At 38.1% G+C, this 17,859-nt stretch overlaps 1 protein-coding gene across 1 annotated transcript in view; it reads left to right on the top strand.

The window, feature by feature from the left end:
- Cdk6 (cyclin dependent kinase 6) overlaps positions 1 to 17,859 on the top strand; it is a 212,554-nt gene that overhangs the window by 183,316 nt on the left and 11,379 nt on the right. Inside the window, exons 5-6 of the mRNA XM_027919898.2 lie at positions 11,397 to 11,447; positions 16,054 to 16,189. Coding sequence (XP_027775699.1) covers positions 11,397 to 11,447; positions 16,054 to 16,189 — 187 coding nt within the window. The remainder of the gene's footprint in view (positions 1 to 11,396; positions 11,448 to 16,053; positions 16,190 to 17,859) is intronic.

Genomic DNA, 17,859 nt, shown 5'->3' with positions numbered 1-17,859 from the left:
CATCTGTTTACTACAAATTATATGATATCTTTCTTTTTATGAATGAATAGTACTCTATTGTGTGTATACATTACATTTTCTTAATCCATTCATGGGTTGATGAGATTGGGTCTGTATCTTAGCTATTGTGATGATGAAAGAAATGGAAGAGGTCACAAAACAATGGAAAGACAGAACTGTTTATGGAATTAATATTGTTAAAATGTCCATACTACACAAAGCAGTTTACAGACGCAATACAAATGCTAACTACATAATCATCCCTTACCATGTCTTAAGAATTACCCTGAGCCCTGTAATTGGAAGGCATGAGATAAGGGAGGTTTTGAAAGAATACTACACTTGTAATTTGGTATATATATATATATATATATATATATATATATATATATATATATATAATCAGAAAATACTTAAAAGAATACTTGGATTCTATGGGCTAGAGTTCTGGCTCAATAGTAGAGCACTCACCTAGCATGTGTGAGGCACTAGGTTCAATTCTCAGCAGCACATTTAAAAAAAAAAACAATACAGATATTGTGTCCATCTACAACTAAAAAAAAAAAACGGGAATTGAACCCAGGAGCACTTAACTACTGAGCCACATCCCCAGTCCTATTTTTATTTTGTATTTAGAGACAGGGTCTTACTGAGTTTCTAAGTACCTTGCTAATCTGCTAAAGGCTGCCTTTGAACTCAAGATCCTCCTGCCTCCGCCTCCCAAGTTGCTGGGGTTACAGGCATGTGCCATCACACCTGACAACAACTACAAATATTGTTTTAAAAAAAGAATACTTGGATTCTAGACACACAAGAGACCAATTATGTTTGTCTCTGCTTTTGGACAAGAACATGCCAGCCTCACTTTCTAATGGTAAAGGTAAGGAAGGTGCATTGTATTTGGTACTGTGAGGAAGGAAGTGTTGTTGAACTTACATTAGTATCCCCCCAAAATTACTGTGTGAAGCTCTGACCCCACAAAGTGATGATTTTGGAGATAGGGCCTTTGGGGGGTTATTAGGTTTAAATGAGATAAGGAAGGAATTGCTTCCGTGATGGAATTAGTGCCCTAAGACACCAGGGAACTTGCTCTGTCTTCAGCCAAGTGAACAGCACACACAGAGCAAGAAGACCCTGAGTGCAAGCCAGGAAGGGAGTCTTTACCAACACAGGGACCAGGAAGAGATGGCACCAAAAGAATAGAAATACAATTCTTTAATTCAATAAGTATAAGAAAAACAATTATTTATAGCAAGTATGAGATGCTCTTTCAATAATTCTTGAAATACTTAGAAATGACTTTTTTGACTTAATGACCTCTTAGTCTTTTTTAGTCATATAAAGTGGACTCCGTAAATATATTAATTTGTGAGTTTTGCAGTGATTCAGCAATCAGATGGTTTGGTGAGCTCTAGTTTAATTCTCATTGTGAACTGAAAACTAGTGACTGCTTACTACTACTGCTACTAGTTCTCCTTCTTCTCCTCCTTTGCTCTCACATTATTCATACCTCAGTAAATGTGAGCCCACTATGGAGCAATAAAGTATTAACATCTGGTAACAAGAAGAAATTAATTCAGCTATTTATTTTTAGGGAAATTACCAGACTCATGGTCCTTCCTAAAGACAGATGCCCCACACTCTAACTTGTTAGAGACCTGAGTCTTTCCTGTAAGTGGCACCTCCTTTCCCTGGTAGAGGATTTTCTTCTCTGTGTGCCTGTCTTGGAGACAGAACTTAGTCTCAGATTCTTCTTTCTGCCACAATCCTTCCTTTCCATTACTGGGCTTTTCATTTTTCTTCCATGGTCTTTCTCACCAGCCTTTCTTCCTTTCTGGGCTATTTCCTTCAAGGGCCTCTTTCCCTTCCATGCCCTCTGTCATCCTTTATTCATTTATTTTGCCTTTGCTACACTTTTTCTCAAGCTACTCTTTCTTGTCCTAGGGAGCCCATCCCTTAGGTGCAGTAAGGGCAGAATCCCCATCCTGATTGCCTCTTGCAGCTTCTGTAATAGTTTGGGCAAGATTGGGGATTTCGGAGAATAATTGTCAGTTTTTGAATACCCATTATTTTCAGGCAGTATTGTCTGGTACCTAGGGCAGACTGGTTAAAGCATCAATAGGCACAGCAATATAAATCAAATCCAGGGGCTGGGTGTATAGCTCCATGGTAGAGCACTTGCCTAGTATGTGTGAGGCTCTAGGTTCAATTCTTAGCACCACATGTAAATAAATAAATAAATAGAAATTTTAAGAAATCAAATCCAGTTTTGGTTCTCAGTATGTCTACATCTATTCAAAAAATAAAATAAAATTATATATATTTGTGCACATGCATGCTCACACTTGAATTACCCAGAAATAGGTTTTGAGATAAGGAGCTGAAATCAGTAGAAAGAAGGGAAAAAAAGCCTTCTTCCAGGGAGGAGCAGTAACCACTGAGTATGTATTAATATAGTGTCAGTTATGGACAGACGGGGCAGTAAATTGTGTGCTCTGGATACAGAAACAACTGAAGGTCGGCCCTGTTCTCAGAGAGCCTCTGGTTGGTCTGTAGAAATGAAGAAGTCAAGAAGTAATAGAAGTGGGTTACTATTGGAGAATTAAGAAACAAGGTGAACAGATCACAAACACGCAGGTAGCTGTGCCGTTGGCTTTCTTCTTTCTGGTTGTAAAATAGTGCTTATAAAATGCTTAGAAGAGATCATAAGGAGTTAGTTTATTATTTAATCCTATTTGATAAGTCAATAGGAAAGTTTTAGGCCATATTATTACTTTATTCCTAACTTGAAAAATAATTTCTTAAATACTTTTTTTCACAATTTGATTGAGATATTATAATTCACATATCATGCAACTCAAAATCAATAGTGACAGTTCAGGGGCTGGAGTTGTAGCTCAGTGGTAGAGGGCTTGCCTAGCACGTGTGAGGTACTGGGTCGTCCTCAGCACCACATAAAAGAAAATAAAATAAAGATATTGTGTTCATCTACAACTAAAAAAATATTTTTTAAAAAATAGTGACAATTCAATTGTTTTAGTCTAACATATTCAGAGTTATGCCATCAACACCACAATTAGTTTTGAACTCTCCACACTCATTAAGTCTGTCTTTATTCATCTCAGTCTGCTGTAACAAAATACTATAAACTGGATGCCTTCTGAACAACTGAAATTTATTCCCTACAGTTCAGGAGACTGGCAAGTCCAGGATCAAGGCACCAGCAGATTCTCATCCACTTCTTTGTTCCTAGACAGCCCTCTTATGGCAAAAGGATGAGGGAGTCCTCTGGAGCCTCTTGGAAAGACACTAATCCCATCTATGACCTAATCACCTACCAAAGGCATCACCTCCTGATACCATCACGTTGGGGGTCAGGATTTCAGTATACAAATGTTGCAGGGACACAGACATCCAATCTACTGTAGAGTCACTTCCTGCCTAATCCCCTAGTCCCAAATGACCACTAATCTACTTTCTGACTCTATAGATCTGCCTGTTCTATATAAATAGACTCACACAATTTGTAGCTGGCTTCTTGTACTTAGCATAATGGTTTTAAGGGTCATTCGCATTGCACCAGGACTTCATCCTTTTCATGACTAAACGAATCCCTTTGTAGGGCCATACCCAATTCCATTCATCAGCTGATGGACATTTGGGTTGCTGCTACTTTTTGTTTGTTAAGAATAATGCTATTATGAACCTTCACACACACAAGTTTTTTTGTGGACATAGGTTTTCAATTTGCTGGGGTATATACCTGGGGGTGCTTGGGTATTATTCATTCTCTATACATTTTTAACTATATTTAAAGTTAAAAAGCATATTTAAAGTCAAATTATCTTCTAATCACACATACACACATGCTCTCACACACACATGCAGACACATCTCATTCTTCCTGGCTGTATTAAAAGTACCAACTTAAGATCATGCTCCTTCCAAGTCACGTTCAGTCTTTCTTTGGATCATCTTATCTTAAATATCTTTTTATCTCTTCCCATTTCCTCATCCCACCTAGTTAGATCCTTGTCATCTCTTTGCACTGACCTCCTAGTTGGCCCCCCTGGCTCAATCTCCAGCCCCCTTGATTCACCCCTGCTAAATTAATCTTTCTTAACACTGCTTCTATTTTGCTATCCCTTGAAGTCAAACAGAGAAACCTAGCTACTTGCTCAGCTGTGTTTCCTCAGATAAATCACTTCTCATCTGTAAAAAAGAGGTTTATCAGGTACCTCCAAATATTCTAGTAAAGAGTAGATGATTTCCTCAGCCTTCTGTCCCTCACCAATAAAATGGGGTAAACTCCTCCATGTAGTGATGTTGCATTTGTTCTTGTTGTCTCCTACAGGGACAGGGATCAATATATTAGAGAGTGTGTGTGTGTGTGTGTGTACGTTTATAAATTTATATTTTAATAAATTTACTTACATAAACACAAAATTGTGATATAATTTCAATACCTATTTTGTATGTATATTACACATTATATATGGACTATATGTAATATTACGTAATATGATCTATATTTTATATACCTTTTTCTTTTTTGAATCTGCCAGCTTCAGTTGCAGCCCTGTGTGCTTAGTGGGTGATCATTCATTGTTTACTAACTAAATCATTTAATTGATTTTCTGCTAAATCCCATTATTTGACTAGGTGGTAACTGTAAGGTGATAAGTTAACTTTTTTAACTTAACAGATAACAACTCTAGAACAGAACAGAGAAGCAAGGATAAAAATGTAGAGTTATATTTTTCAAAAGGTCACTTCGTGAACATGGAAAATTCCTCTACTAATCAAAAAAGATAGCAGCTATAGTATAGCCACAGGTCAAATGCAGGTTACAAAGGTGCTCCATAGGGTGACCCATGACTTCCTTGTCTTTTTAGTACAATGAATGTATTATAAATGAAGTTTTTCATCTTCCATTATGCATGAATCATTTCCTCATACACACTTCTCATCTACAGAAATGTACCCCACTTTTAAGTGCTATTTTCCACTGTTCATTGAGATTATGAATGATATTTATATGTCTGTTTAGTTGCCTGTTTAAAAAGACACTTAATCTGAATCATGATTCCTTTTGTAATTTGACCTGTAAAAATTCACCTCACTGATAACAGACTTTACTACATGGTGATTGATATTTTAATAACATTACCAATTCAGATGTAAGTAATCCTCACTGGAAATTTTAGCGTCCACCCTTTACAAAAATACTTTCTTTCCTTTATAATGTTAAAAGAGCTGTAATGTATAGTGGCCCAGAGAAAGGACTATAAAGCTTAAATATGATTTGGAGTTCACCACTCGGTGAAAAAATGGCCTCTTCTTTCTTGTTCATCCTGTGAAATACTTGTACTGTCAACTGTGTATAATATCAGCTAGGAATAGGAGAGGGTGTGTGTGTATGTGTTTAGTCACCACTTATTGAAGGTCTGCTGGAAGCTGGGTATTCTCATAGATGATATATATTCATAATCTCACATAGTTGATCCTATGAGGTAGGCATCATTACCTCCATTTTACAAATGACGCAAATAAGGTGCAGAGAGGTGAGTATGGAGACAATCTTAGGAAGCAAAGAGGATCATAAGACAGGTGCCAGGAAATGCCAACATAAAATTGTAAATGGGATTCGTGAAATTGAGAGTTAACAAAGGTCTTTAGCAAATGAAGTTTGAGAAACGTTATCCTAAACTACTGGAAAATCATTTAAAGTAAGTAATTGTAGTTTTTGATATAGTAAAATAAGTGAAACTCGCTGACCTTATGCAATATCCTGTATAATAAAAATATTTTCCTTAAATGTTGCTCTAGGAAAAGAATTTATTTTTAATTTTTTTTTAGTTGTAGATGAGCATAATACCTTTATTTTATTTATTTACTTTTTATGTGGTGCTGAGGATCAAACCCAGTGCCTCTCACATGTGAGTCGAGCATTCTACCCCTGAGCCACATCCCCAACCCTGTTTTTAAATATTTTTATAGTAGGTGGACACAATATCTTTATTTTATTTTTATGTGATGCTGAGAATCGAACCCAGTGCCTCACTGATGCTAGGCGAGCACTCTACCAACTGAGCTATAATCCCAACCCTAGAAAAATAATTTATACAGTCTTAATTTTAAAATGTTCTTGGTAGATGTTCTCTTTCCATTTTGTTATTTAACATCCCCTTATGCACTGTATAAAGCAGAAACATTTTTAAAAATACAAAAACAGCCTTCATATTTTCTATTCTCTATTGCTAATTTTATCTTTAAATAATTAATTAAAAAGAATTGGGTTTGTCACCTAAAAGGTTTATGTCTAAAAGCAAGCAAGATGGTTTTGCTTAGTGGATTCTCTTCTTGAAAAATAAATTGCATAGCTTTCATTTTTTATGGGCCTTTGTCTCACTATATAAAGAGCATTCCTCTTTTATTTTGGTCTCCAAGCATGGCAGCATGGCTTCTCTAAGTATACACTAGAGTGTCCAGGAAGGTAGATTTTCAGGCAGTGGGGAAGAAAATAGAGTTCAACATGGCTTTGGACCTCTTCAGGTTGTCTTTGTTATGTCTCTTTCAGCCTTTTATTTGCTTCTTCAACCATATACTTCCTTCCAGCTATGTTCTATAATAAAGATCTAGTTATAATAATATAATAAAGAACTAGTATAATAAAGTCCAATTCATTGTATGTGTTAACCAAATTATTCCTACCATTATAAAATTATCTAAGGCTGTAGAAATAAACTCTCCACAAAACCAAAGATTATGTTCATCTCCATCTATCTAAAACATGCCATAAATTATATGAATTTAAGGATATTTAAGTCAGCTAACCCAAGGAGGGAATAACTATACATAAAGACACCTGATAGCCCCAAGATATTTTTTTACCAGACAGCTTGATTAAAAGATAGATTATATCATATATACTTACATCTCCATATTCTACCGTAGCATCTCAAGATTTCACCATGATGAAATACTCCATCCTTCCTCTGAATCCCTTATACCTCTTCATGTTCCTGATGTACACAGCATCCTCTCATATGGAAAAAATCTCCCGACAAACTATTCAGAATTTTCAGCCAAAGATCAAATTGTTCTAAAAGTTTAGTCAAATTCAAAATTCACCTCCTGGACTGTTCCTTCCTACATAACTCATTTCCATTTTCTTGTTACTATGTATTCTCATCCAGAAATCCATTTTAATAACTGATTGCATGCATTCAGGGCTTAGTAGCTATATATAACTCATGCTGTATATCTGCTGCAAAGCTAAGTTAACAGAGCTCAGAGTCACACTCCCTAAGGTGGTGACCTGTACACCACATTGCTGTTCAGAGCTTCTAGCATTCTCCAAGGCAGGTTTTGCTAAGTGTTCACAGAATAGTGGTCAGGATTCAGACCTCTGCTTCCTGTACTCCTTATTAAAAGAAGCAAACTGATGGGCCAGTTCTAACTCAAGGCTGGAAGAAGGCAATCATAACTGGGGCAAATTCCAGCCAATAAGTAGAGATAAGACTTTATATCCTAGCTGTATGGTAAAACATGACTTTGAAAGTGCTCTACTTGAACACCTACTTAGGGGCTGGGGTTGTGGCTCAGTGGCACATTCGAGGCCCTGGGTTCGATCCTCAGCACCACATAAAAATAAATAAATAAAATAAAGGTACTGTGTCCAACTACAATTTAAAAAAATAAATATTTAAAACACCTAGCCAATGTTAGCTTAAGCATAGCACACATTTGTTTAAAGGCATAATGGAGCTAACAAGAAATTTAGAATGTTGCCAGGGAACGAAATGAAAAAGGAAATGAAACCCAAACAGTAAAGGAATGAACCACTGGTGCAACTGAATTTCAGGTCCCTGTTTCAGTGCTCACTGCTACAAACTAAAGATTTGTGTCCCTCCAATTTGATATATGTTGGTAAAGTCATGTGAAGTCCTAACCCTCAAGGTGTTAGGAGATGGGGCCTTTGAGAAGTGATGAGGTTTTGAGGGTGGAACCCTCACAAATGGGATTAGTGCCCACGTAAAAGAGGTCAGAGAGGTCCTTTACCCTTTCCACAATGTGAGAAAGCAAGAAAAGAGCCATCCATGAACCAGGAAGTGGGCCCCCACTTACACTTCCCATCCTCCAGAACTGGAAATAAATTTCCGTTTTTGCAAGTGCCTTGGCCTATGGTATTCTGTTTATATTCTGTTTATCAACCCAAACAGACCAAGACACATGCCCCAGAACAAGAGTTAGTCTTATACCTTTGCCTAGGAGAAACATCCATTCAAGATAGTCTGGTTTGTTTGCTTCCCAATAGCCACGGCCTACATATGTATTTTAAGCTGTCCATGTCACTCTATGGGTAGTTTTGCCCTGCCTTTGTAGAGAACAGCTTCCTTCCTGAAAGGTGAGGCTTGGCATGTTTGCATAGACTTCACCAGCTCATCAGTTTAACTGATGCCCTCAATTTTGTCTGTAAACTTGCTAAGCTGGCACACCCACCACTCTAGCCATTCAAGATGTATGCTTAACCAGGAGGGGTCAATTGTGTGTGTTCCTAAATCTCATAATTCCAGTTATACTTATTTTTTGTAATTTCATAATTGTTTTATATTAAGGAAATAAATGGGTATGCAAAGAAAGAAAACTGTTGTTTCTATGAAACACAAGTTCGGTATTTTAGATAGAATGAAAAATTGTGTCTTGAGTAAGTGTGGGTAAAGCAACTCTTCAAAGATTGAGCTTGATGGGGAAAGACTTTAAAATCTAATATCCTAATACTATTGCATTGGGTATTAGGTGTCAATCTAAGAATTTTGGAGGGACCCCAATGCTCAGACCATAGCTGCCAGTCACTAAGTTACAGAGAGTATTAGTTGATCTGGTGGATTGCTCGGTTCCCTGTTATAGTAGAGAAAGAATTTAAAGACACTTGCAAAGCAAACTGAGTATAATACAGAATCCCACAGGCACCAGCTTGTGAAATATCAGGTCTCTGAAGTGCTCTTCAGAGTCCCATGCTGTTCTCTCTAGAGGATTAGCTGAGATGACTGAACTAACAGAACAAAATAAAAGTACTGCAACATAATAGTGGAGTATACAGGCTTTGGGCAAGACAAACCCAGTTTGAATTTCATATCTGCAGTTTGATATGTATTAGTTAAGTCATGTGACTTAACCATCTCTGATCCCATTTCCTCATTCGAAAATCGGGACAATAATAATACTACATTTCTCCTGAAATTTTTGTGAGAATTACGAAGATCATATTTGGGGAGCACTTGGCACCATGCTAGATACAACAGTAAAATATCCCATTGTTTTCCCTGTTTTTATGGGCTTGTGTGTGTGTGTGGTGCTGGGGATTGAACCCAGGGCCTTGTGCGTGCAAGGCAAGCACTCTACCAACTGAGCTATATCCCCAGCCCTTTATGGGCTTTTTTTTAATTGATTATTTTTTTTTTTAATGTGGTGCTGAGGATCAAACCCAGGGCCTTGCACATGCTAGGCAAGTGCTTTAAAATCGCTGAGCCACAACCCCAGCCCTATGGTTTTGGGTTCTTTTTGTTTTTTTTTAATTCTGATGTCTCCCTCTACCCCCAGTACTGAAATTGAACCCAGAGGCACGTTACCCAGTATTTTTTTTTTTTTTTAAATTTTGAGACAAGTGTCTCACTAAGTTGCTAAGACTGGTCTTGATCTTGTGATCCTCCTACCTCAGCCTCCCAATTTGCTAGGATCATCCGCATGTGCCATTGTGCTTGCCTCACTGTGCTTTTTTTAAGGCTTGTGTAGGAGATGGGGATGTAGCTTTGTGGTAGAGCACATGCAGAATTCTGGGTTCCATCCCCAGCACCAAAAAAAAACAACTGTCTAGATGTCTTTTAGAACCCAATTCTATAATTCTTCATGAATTTGACTACATAAGTGGTGTGCAAGCTGCCTGTATTTGTTTTCTAGGGCTGCCACAAGAAAATAGCAGACTTAATAACTTAAAGGACAGAAATGTATTCTCTCAGTTTTGTAGGCTGGAAGTCCAAGATCAAGGTGTCAACTTGATTTCTTCCAGGCCTCCCTCCTTGGCTTGCCTACTTGCTCGGTTCTGAGGTGGTCATTTATCTGTGCACATGTATACCCCTGATGTCTCTTTGTCCAAATTTCTTTTTATGGACACCAGTCAAATTGGATTAGGGCCCACCCTAACTACCTTATTTTAATTACCCTTTAAGGTCCCTGTCACCAAATATAGTCAAACTCTGAGATACTAAAGGTTGAGCTTCAAAGTATAAATTTAAGGGGGACACAATCCAGCCCAAAGTATTTTTCATCACATTTTGAAATAATTATCTTCAGGAATACAAAGTAGGACTGAAGAATTTTTAGGTGTCTTCTAATGCTATGATTCTGTAGGACTCTCTGTATTTGACCTATACAGCAAGTGCATTGATTGTGCTTAGAAAATATTTAAGAACTCGAGGCTTTATGAATTTATATCTAGTATAAAATGAAATATGGTTCCTGATAATAGGCCACAAATATTTTACAATATATTAGTGTTGAAAATACCTGCTTCTGATGAGCTAGGAATTAGGAGATAATATACTTGTGGACCATAGGTATATACAAAGTCAAGTAAAATATTTGGTAACCGTGTACCTGTTAAGGTAAAGCATTAGGACAAGGATTATGGGGAAACCTAGAGAAGTCCCTGACCACTCTCAAGGACCTATTTGACCTGTTTGGGAAAACATCAAAAATATTACGAAGTTTAGCTTATTTAATTGCCAGTTAAAGGCTCAGTGCAGACAAGGAGGGCTGTGTGTGCAGAAGAGGACACAATTATCTCTGAAGCCTGGAGTAAAGATTTTTGATCTCTTCACGATTAGCAACCATAATATTAGGAGAAAGGAAGAGGGCATCATCAAGAAAACAGACCCAGAAATGGCTAGCTGCAGATTTAGGACAAATAGGAGAGAGGCCCATGAGGAAGTGGTGTAAATCGTGCTCTGAGAAGCATCTCATCAAGAATAGCTTCAGAGAGTCTCATCTACCCCTGGGGTGAGAACAGGACCAGGATGTGTTCTGCCCTGTCACAAAGTGAACACCAACATCACAACCTGAGTTGATGGTGGGAGGGTTCTTGTTGCAGTGACTGCCAATAGAATACTCATGACATGAAACACCCAAGTCAGGTATCACCAGCTGCTTGTGAGTGATCCTTACCATAAGTGAAAGTAAGGGTCACTTCACTGGCCAGAGGAAAGACATCACAGTTCTTTCCTCCTTTTCCCACTCACAGAGAATATTTTGCTTCCTACTGAACAATGATAATGGCAAATATGATTGAAATGTAATCTGAGATAATTCCTTAAGATCTATCTTTTTTCTTCTAGGCCTCTTTTTCGTGGGAGTTCTGATGTCGATCAACTAGGAAAAATCTTGGAGTAAGTAATCACTGTAATCAGTGTCTATATAGCATGGAAACATTTACAATGACTTTTTCTGACTTTCATATAATATGTTTATCTCTTGTCTTTCTTACCCCCAAGCTGCTGCTGCAGACAGTATTATTTGTGTGGTGAGTGGGGACAGGGTATAAGTACTGTCTTATGAGTCCACCATGATGTGTGGTCTGACTGCTGTGCTTTGGAGGCTTGTGTGCTGCTTGTGTGGATCTTTTTGCTGCCCCTCTTTCTTCGCTTGGCTAAGCTCCACCTCTTTGGAGCAGATGTGTTGTCTGCTCATGGTCATTTCAAACATTCCCATCAGAGGTAAGGCACTTGGTGGCTTAGTAACCCATCCTTGTCCAGGGGCTTCCTGTCCCTATCAAATATCCTTGGTCATCCAGGTTGTTTTGCATTGTTTTTTGTTTGTTTGTTTGTTTGTTTTGATTTGATTTGATTTCCTGGGCTATGACTGGGATGCTACACCATCCTGTTTTCTTTGGAGCACCAAATAAGAAATGAGAATCCTAGGTTCTCATTCTAGATCTGTGGCTAACTAACTGCAACCTTGAGAAAGTCATTTAAAACACCCTTACAAAGTGTTTGGCACGTAGTAAGTGCTTTAACAGTGTTAATGATTGTTGTTGGTATTATAATTCATCACTAATTATTCGATCTTTTTGTTTCTTAACTTCATTTGAGAAATGAAACTCTAACTTGAGTTCTCCATATGATCCTTTCTTGGTCTCAAAATTCTGGGTTCCAGTTGTTTGTTACATTGCTCCTTGATGGTTTGCAGAGCTCCGTTCACGACTGCATGTTGGTGCCTGTGAGGGTCTGTCTGCTTTAATGTTCATAGAGTGTAACCAGGACATTTCTTCTCACAGCGTGTAGCATGGCATCTTTTTGGGGTTTGTGCATTTACTAAACCCCATCAGCATTGGGGTGGAGTAAAGAGAAAGTGGGTGCTCTGACTAAAAATAGCAGTGACCCTTGCTCTGTGACATTTTCTAGGAATCCTGGTAAATTTTATGAAATCTGAAATCTGTAAGAACAGAAGTTTATGTTAGCACTATCTATTCAAGCATAACTGCTTAAAAGAATTGGAATAAAAATGAAACCAGACTTTGTTCTGGTGACTGGAAGCACCTCTGATAGCCCTCCTCTGGTGCCAGTGCTACCCTGAGTCAGAACCCAATGACTTTAAGACCTAAAAAACATTTGCAAGTTTTGTCTGGTTTTTGGTTCTTGGTTTTATCTGGGGGCTTCCCAGGTCTGAGGCTGCTGCCACTCTTTGAGATGGATAAATTCAGCCTTCAAGTTGCCCTCCTTCTGGATATCAGGTCCATTGATCATTTAGTGGTGAACTTGCATCTGTTCTGCCCATGGTCACTGGACACAATTTGTGTGCATGTGACCCTAAAGAGGGAAATATGAATCCCAGCTGCTCAGGAGGCTGAGGCAGGAGGATCATGAGATCAAAGCCAGCCTCAGCCAAAAGCAAGGCACTAAGCAACTCAGTGAGACCATGTCTCTAAATAAAAGACAAAATAGGGCTGGGGGGTGTGACTTGGTGGTCGAATGCCCCTGAGTTCAATCTCCTCTACCTGCACCCCCCACACCACAAAAAAAAAGAGGGAACCATGAAAGTCAGACCTTCCAGTGCCCCTCAGTTGAAAGGAAAGACACTTTGTACTGAACTCAGCTTGCCAGGCTCAGAAGACCATCACCTGCTCTCCCTTATTTAAACTGCCTGGGGTTTCTGTCCTCCTCCAGCACAGCCTGCAATCTTGTAAGCATTCCCTTAGTACATGAAGCCAGTGCAATGGACCAGAAGGAACATTTGACCAGCCTGTCTGACGTACTTCCAAGGGAAAGCTGGTTCCACTTTTGGCAAAGGCTTGACAATCCTAGGTTGCCAGGAGAAAAGAAGCTGTAAAGTTCGATTGTGCCTTTAGATTTTATTTCTCAGTTTCTGGCATTGTTTCATCAAAATTATTATGTTTTATTTCCTCTGAATGCATTACCTTGCCAGAGAAAATGGACAATGCTGCACCCTAGTGTCACTGTTAAAGTACTTGAGAAATTTTTCCTATCAACGCCATTTATAGATTTTTGTATCCTGTCAGTCTTTCCAGTATAAATGTCAAGTTTTTAAGGCTTATATTCAGTGGTTCAAATGGTGGAATGTGATGCAATTACTTCTTAATGAACCTATCAGGATTTCACAATGCTCATATATAGACCATAAAAGTTCATACTGGACATGAGACTGAATTTTTTTAAAAGGAAAAGCTATATTTGCATAATCTTTTGTATCTTATTTTTATTCTAATTTGTTATATATGACAGCAGAATGCATTACAGTTCATATTACACATATAGAGCACAATTTTTCCTATCTCTGATTGTATACAAAATATATCCATACCATTTATGTCTTCATACATGTTATATTTGCATAATCTTAAAGAGAAATGTTTGTGTTTAAGGAGATTTGTACTTGCAAAAAACAAGCACTAAAAAAAAGAAGGCAAAAAAATAAACACTTTAAAAATGAAACCATGTTTTTAGCTTGTAACATGACATTTTATCACATTTTTAAGAACAGTATCATCGTTAAATGGAAATAACTATATTTGTCTACATATATGTGTGTATACACATATATTCAAAGCTGCAAATCAAAAGAATTTTAATTATTTCTAAAAATTTCTATAATCAATTTTTAGCAAAAATGCTGCTATAAAAGAAAAAGCTAAAAAGGAATTAAAGAAAATTTCAAACGATTTTTAATACACATTCTTGTTTGCCACCTCTGCTCTATCCCATCTATCCAAATATATACACATTCATCTCCTTTCATAATTAATAGTGGCATTTTTGTTTTCTTCTTTTTTGGTGAGGGGTGGGATGCTGGAAATTGAATCCAAAACCTGGATTCTGAGCTTATTCTCCACTACTGAGCTACATCCCCAGCCCATTCTCTTTTTCTTACTCTTACTGTCGACCGTGCTATTAAACTTTTGGATATTGCTCAGGTTGGTTCCAGTAAATATGTCCATGTGCCTGTCTTTGCCTCAATAATGTGACTCTTTCAGTTGCCCAACAGAAGCAGAATTAGTGTCTTGCCCCAGACACCCAGTGACAGGTGCAATGATTCAGGGGTATATATGCTCCTCTCTAGGTGAGGTCTGTCACCTGGGCTTTGTTTAGGTCAGGGTAAGAGAAACAAAGCCTTGCAGATCTTGTGACATTACTACCTTATCTTCCTGAAACCTGGAAATCCTTTCATGAGGTCACCCCTTCCTAGGCCAAGTCTTAGAAAGTACAGACCAAGGAGAAGACTCTAAGATGAACCATGAAATTGTGGCATCATTTCTAACTGGAATAATTCAGTTTAACTCAGAATTTGACTGTATATCGTGTCCACAAAACTATGACTATTTTTTAGTTTGGAGTTAGCCATTTTTTTGTGAGATATAAGTTCTTGCATTCTCTGATTTCCCTTATTCAAACCCACCTAACCACCTTTACATAAACTGTAAATAATATCTATATAATGTATAAATTATGTAGGGCCACTGGCTCATGAAATATCTCTGAAGAATTTTAAGTTTACACATAACTAGGAGTCAAGCAGTTCCTATTTGCAGTGTAGTAATGATATATTTCCTTTATTGATGCACTTCACATTAATAACATTTTTTAACTATGATAATAATAATGAATAATTATATTGACTGTGTGTTCTATGTGTGGAGCACTGTATTATATACTTTTTATAAATTATCACTGACCTTCATTGCAGCCATAAATTACCATCACTGTGTACATAAAAATACCAAGAGTCACAGATGTCAAAACAACTTGGTTTTAGTACTAGTAAGTGAGAGGTGTGGAATTTGAACCCAGATCTACCTCTTTCCAAAGCCTATGCTCTCTTTATCACTTATTATTCTCTCTACGACTCTGATCCCAGAATGGTTTTCAGAGAAAATGTGAGTGATATTCTTATGGTTTATTGTTTTATTCCTCTGGAATACTGTAGAGTTCTTTATAAAATAGTGTTTGCATAAAATAGAACATACCTTTTAGCCATTTTTCTTTGTCTGATTCCAATGTGTGAAATCTCTGTTTGGGGAATTACTCTTTAACCAAATGGATGTATTAATGAAACCATGACAGAAAGCATGTCCTCACTGAGGTGTTCCATCAGAACTCAAAGAACACTCGTGGGCATAAAGGAAGACTTTTTATACCCATCTGGTCTCCTTTGAATCCAGCAGGTCCTGCTTTGTCAGTATGTTAGGGTTTGCCCTTAATATATCCCCCATTTCTACATAATCTCATATATTTTATACTGCTGCCAGAGTAATCCTTTATCTCCTTCCTATGAATTTTACAATTTTCCTATAAGTTTACCTATCCTCTCCTGTTAGATGATCACCATATTGCAGTAGGGCAGAGACAAATAGTCATAAAGTGAATTTCTCCTGGGGAATCTCTGTCCCTAGTGCCTCAAGAGATTTTGCTTTCTTTAGAATTTGGTGAGGAAACAACTTGGCATAGCAGCTAATGCCCACATTCACGTGTTCTTCCCTAGTGTAATTGGACTCCCAGGAGAAGAGGACTGGCCTAGAGACGTTGCCCTGCCCAGGCAGGCTTTTCATTCCAAATCTGCCCAACCCATTGAGAAGTTTGTATCAGATATCGACGAACTTGGCAAAGACCTGCTTCTGGTAAGTTCATGCAGTTCTGTGCCCTGGTATTATTCATACTGAGCTCTGGGCACAAGAATCAGTTCAGCAAGGGCTACAGCTATCACAGCTGGCTGCAGTTTCTTCATGGGTTTTGTGGATTTTGATTCTGGAATGTCCTTCTGATCCACACTCTGAATAAAATCTGCCATCTTTGAATGAAGCCTTAGAAGCTTCTGGATTTGCTTGGGCATATACTTGTTTAGAAGTAAATATTATCTTTCCTTGTTTAAACTTCGTGCTGCCTTAAGTAACTTGTTTGTCATTTTAAGGTCCTTTTCATAAATAGTAACATCTTGGGGGAATGTTTTTCCAAAGGAACCAAGTAGTAAAACTCCTTCTGGGACCAATTTCTTAATTATTAAGTATTTAACATGCCATGCACATGTAAAATCCTTAAGACTCAAACTTATAATACTTGGTGCTTTACCTAAGTTTCTGTACTCAAAGGCCAGAAAAATAGGTACAGAAGAGTATACTTATTGGGAGCTATTCTTGGTGACAGAACCCAGTCAGTAATGGGTATATCCTTTACCTCCTGAATTAAGAGCCTCTGACATCTGCTTCAGGCTGTGGTCAAGTACAGGTCTTCTCCACAAGAAGCAGCAGCTCCCTGGGGCGTGTTTTCCTCATGGCAGTAGGTAGACGCTCCCAGAAGGCAGGCGAGAACATACAGTGCCCCCAAAGGCCTAGGCTTAGAAGAATCATCCTGCCACAGTCGTCTTTCCACATTCTGTTATCCAAATCAAGTTACATAGCCAAGGCCAACTTGAAATGGAGGAAGGATTACCCCTCCTTCGGAGGGAGAAGAGAGAAGAAAGGGAGTATATGCGAAAAATTATCCAGTCTATCACAGTATTCGAGTCTTTGCTAAGTTATGATTCTAAAACCTCATTTTGTAAGTAGTTATTTGGCAATGAAATTAAATTTTTGTGCAGAAGCAATATTATTACACAAGATCTTAGAGTTAATTCTCATGCCAGCCTTGTTCCTGAAATAGAGCAGTAATAGAACTTAACTCCCTTTTCTAACTATAATTCTGTAGGACAGAATGTATTAAGAGTTCCCTTTGGAGTTCTCACACACACCCTTGTTTGAGTAAGGAGCTCTCCTTCCCTCCATTCTCTTCCCAGCTCTTAAACTATCAGTGCAGCTGCAGGAAAGGGCTTCCCCCCAGATAATCCTCTAGGGACATCTCTTCCTATCTCACACATATTCCCACAAAGCTTTTCTCTTCTCTCCTATGTCCTAGGGGACTGCTTTCCCCCACCCCCGCCCCTAATGCCATTGCCCTATCTTTTCCTCCTTGGACTGCAGAAAGAGAGACTCAGGCTCAAGAACTTGCCCCTGCTTTTCTGTCCTTTGGAAGGGCAGTCTTTGCAAAGCTTTTCTAAAGTTGTCTATTAGAGACAGTGAATCCATTCTACACACAAGCACCTTTCTGGATTGTACTCTTTTTTTTTTTTTTTTTTTTTTTTTTGGTGGTGGTGCTGAATATTGAACCCAGGGGCTTGTGCATGTGGATATACCAACCAAGCTATATCCCCAGCTACAAGCTCCTCTCTCTGCCTGCTATTTAGCTCTTGATTTTTCAGAAGACCCAAAACTGAAACTGATATTTGCAGACTGATAGGGAGCTTAGGATAAATAAG

The sequence above is a fragment of the Marmota flaviventris genome, chromosome 1 (assembly GCF_047511675.1).
Source record: "Marmota flaviventris isolate mMarFla1 chromosome 1, mMarFla1.hap1, whole genome shotgun sequence".
Lineage (NCBI taxonomy): Eukaryota > Metazoa > Chordata > Mammalia > Rodentia > Sciuridae > Marmota > Marmota flaviventris.
Note: the sequence above shows the minus strand (reverse complement) of the source record. Positions and strands in the feature narration are given on the sequence as shown.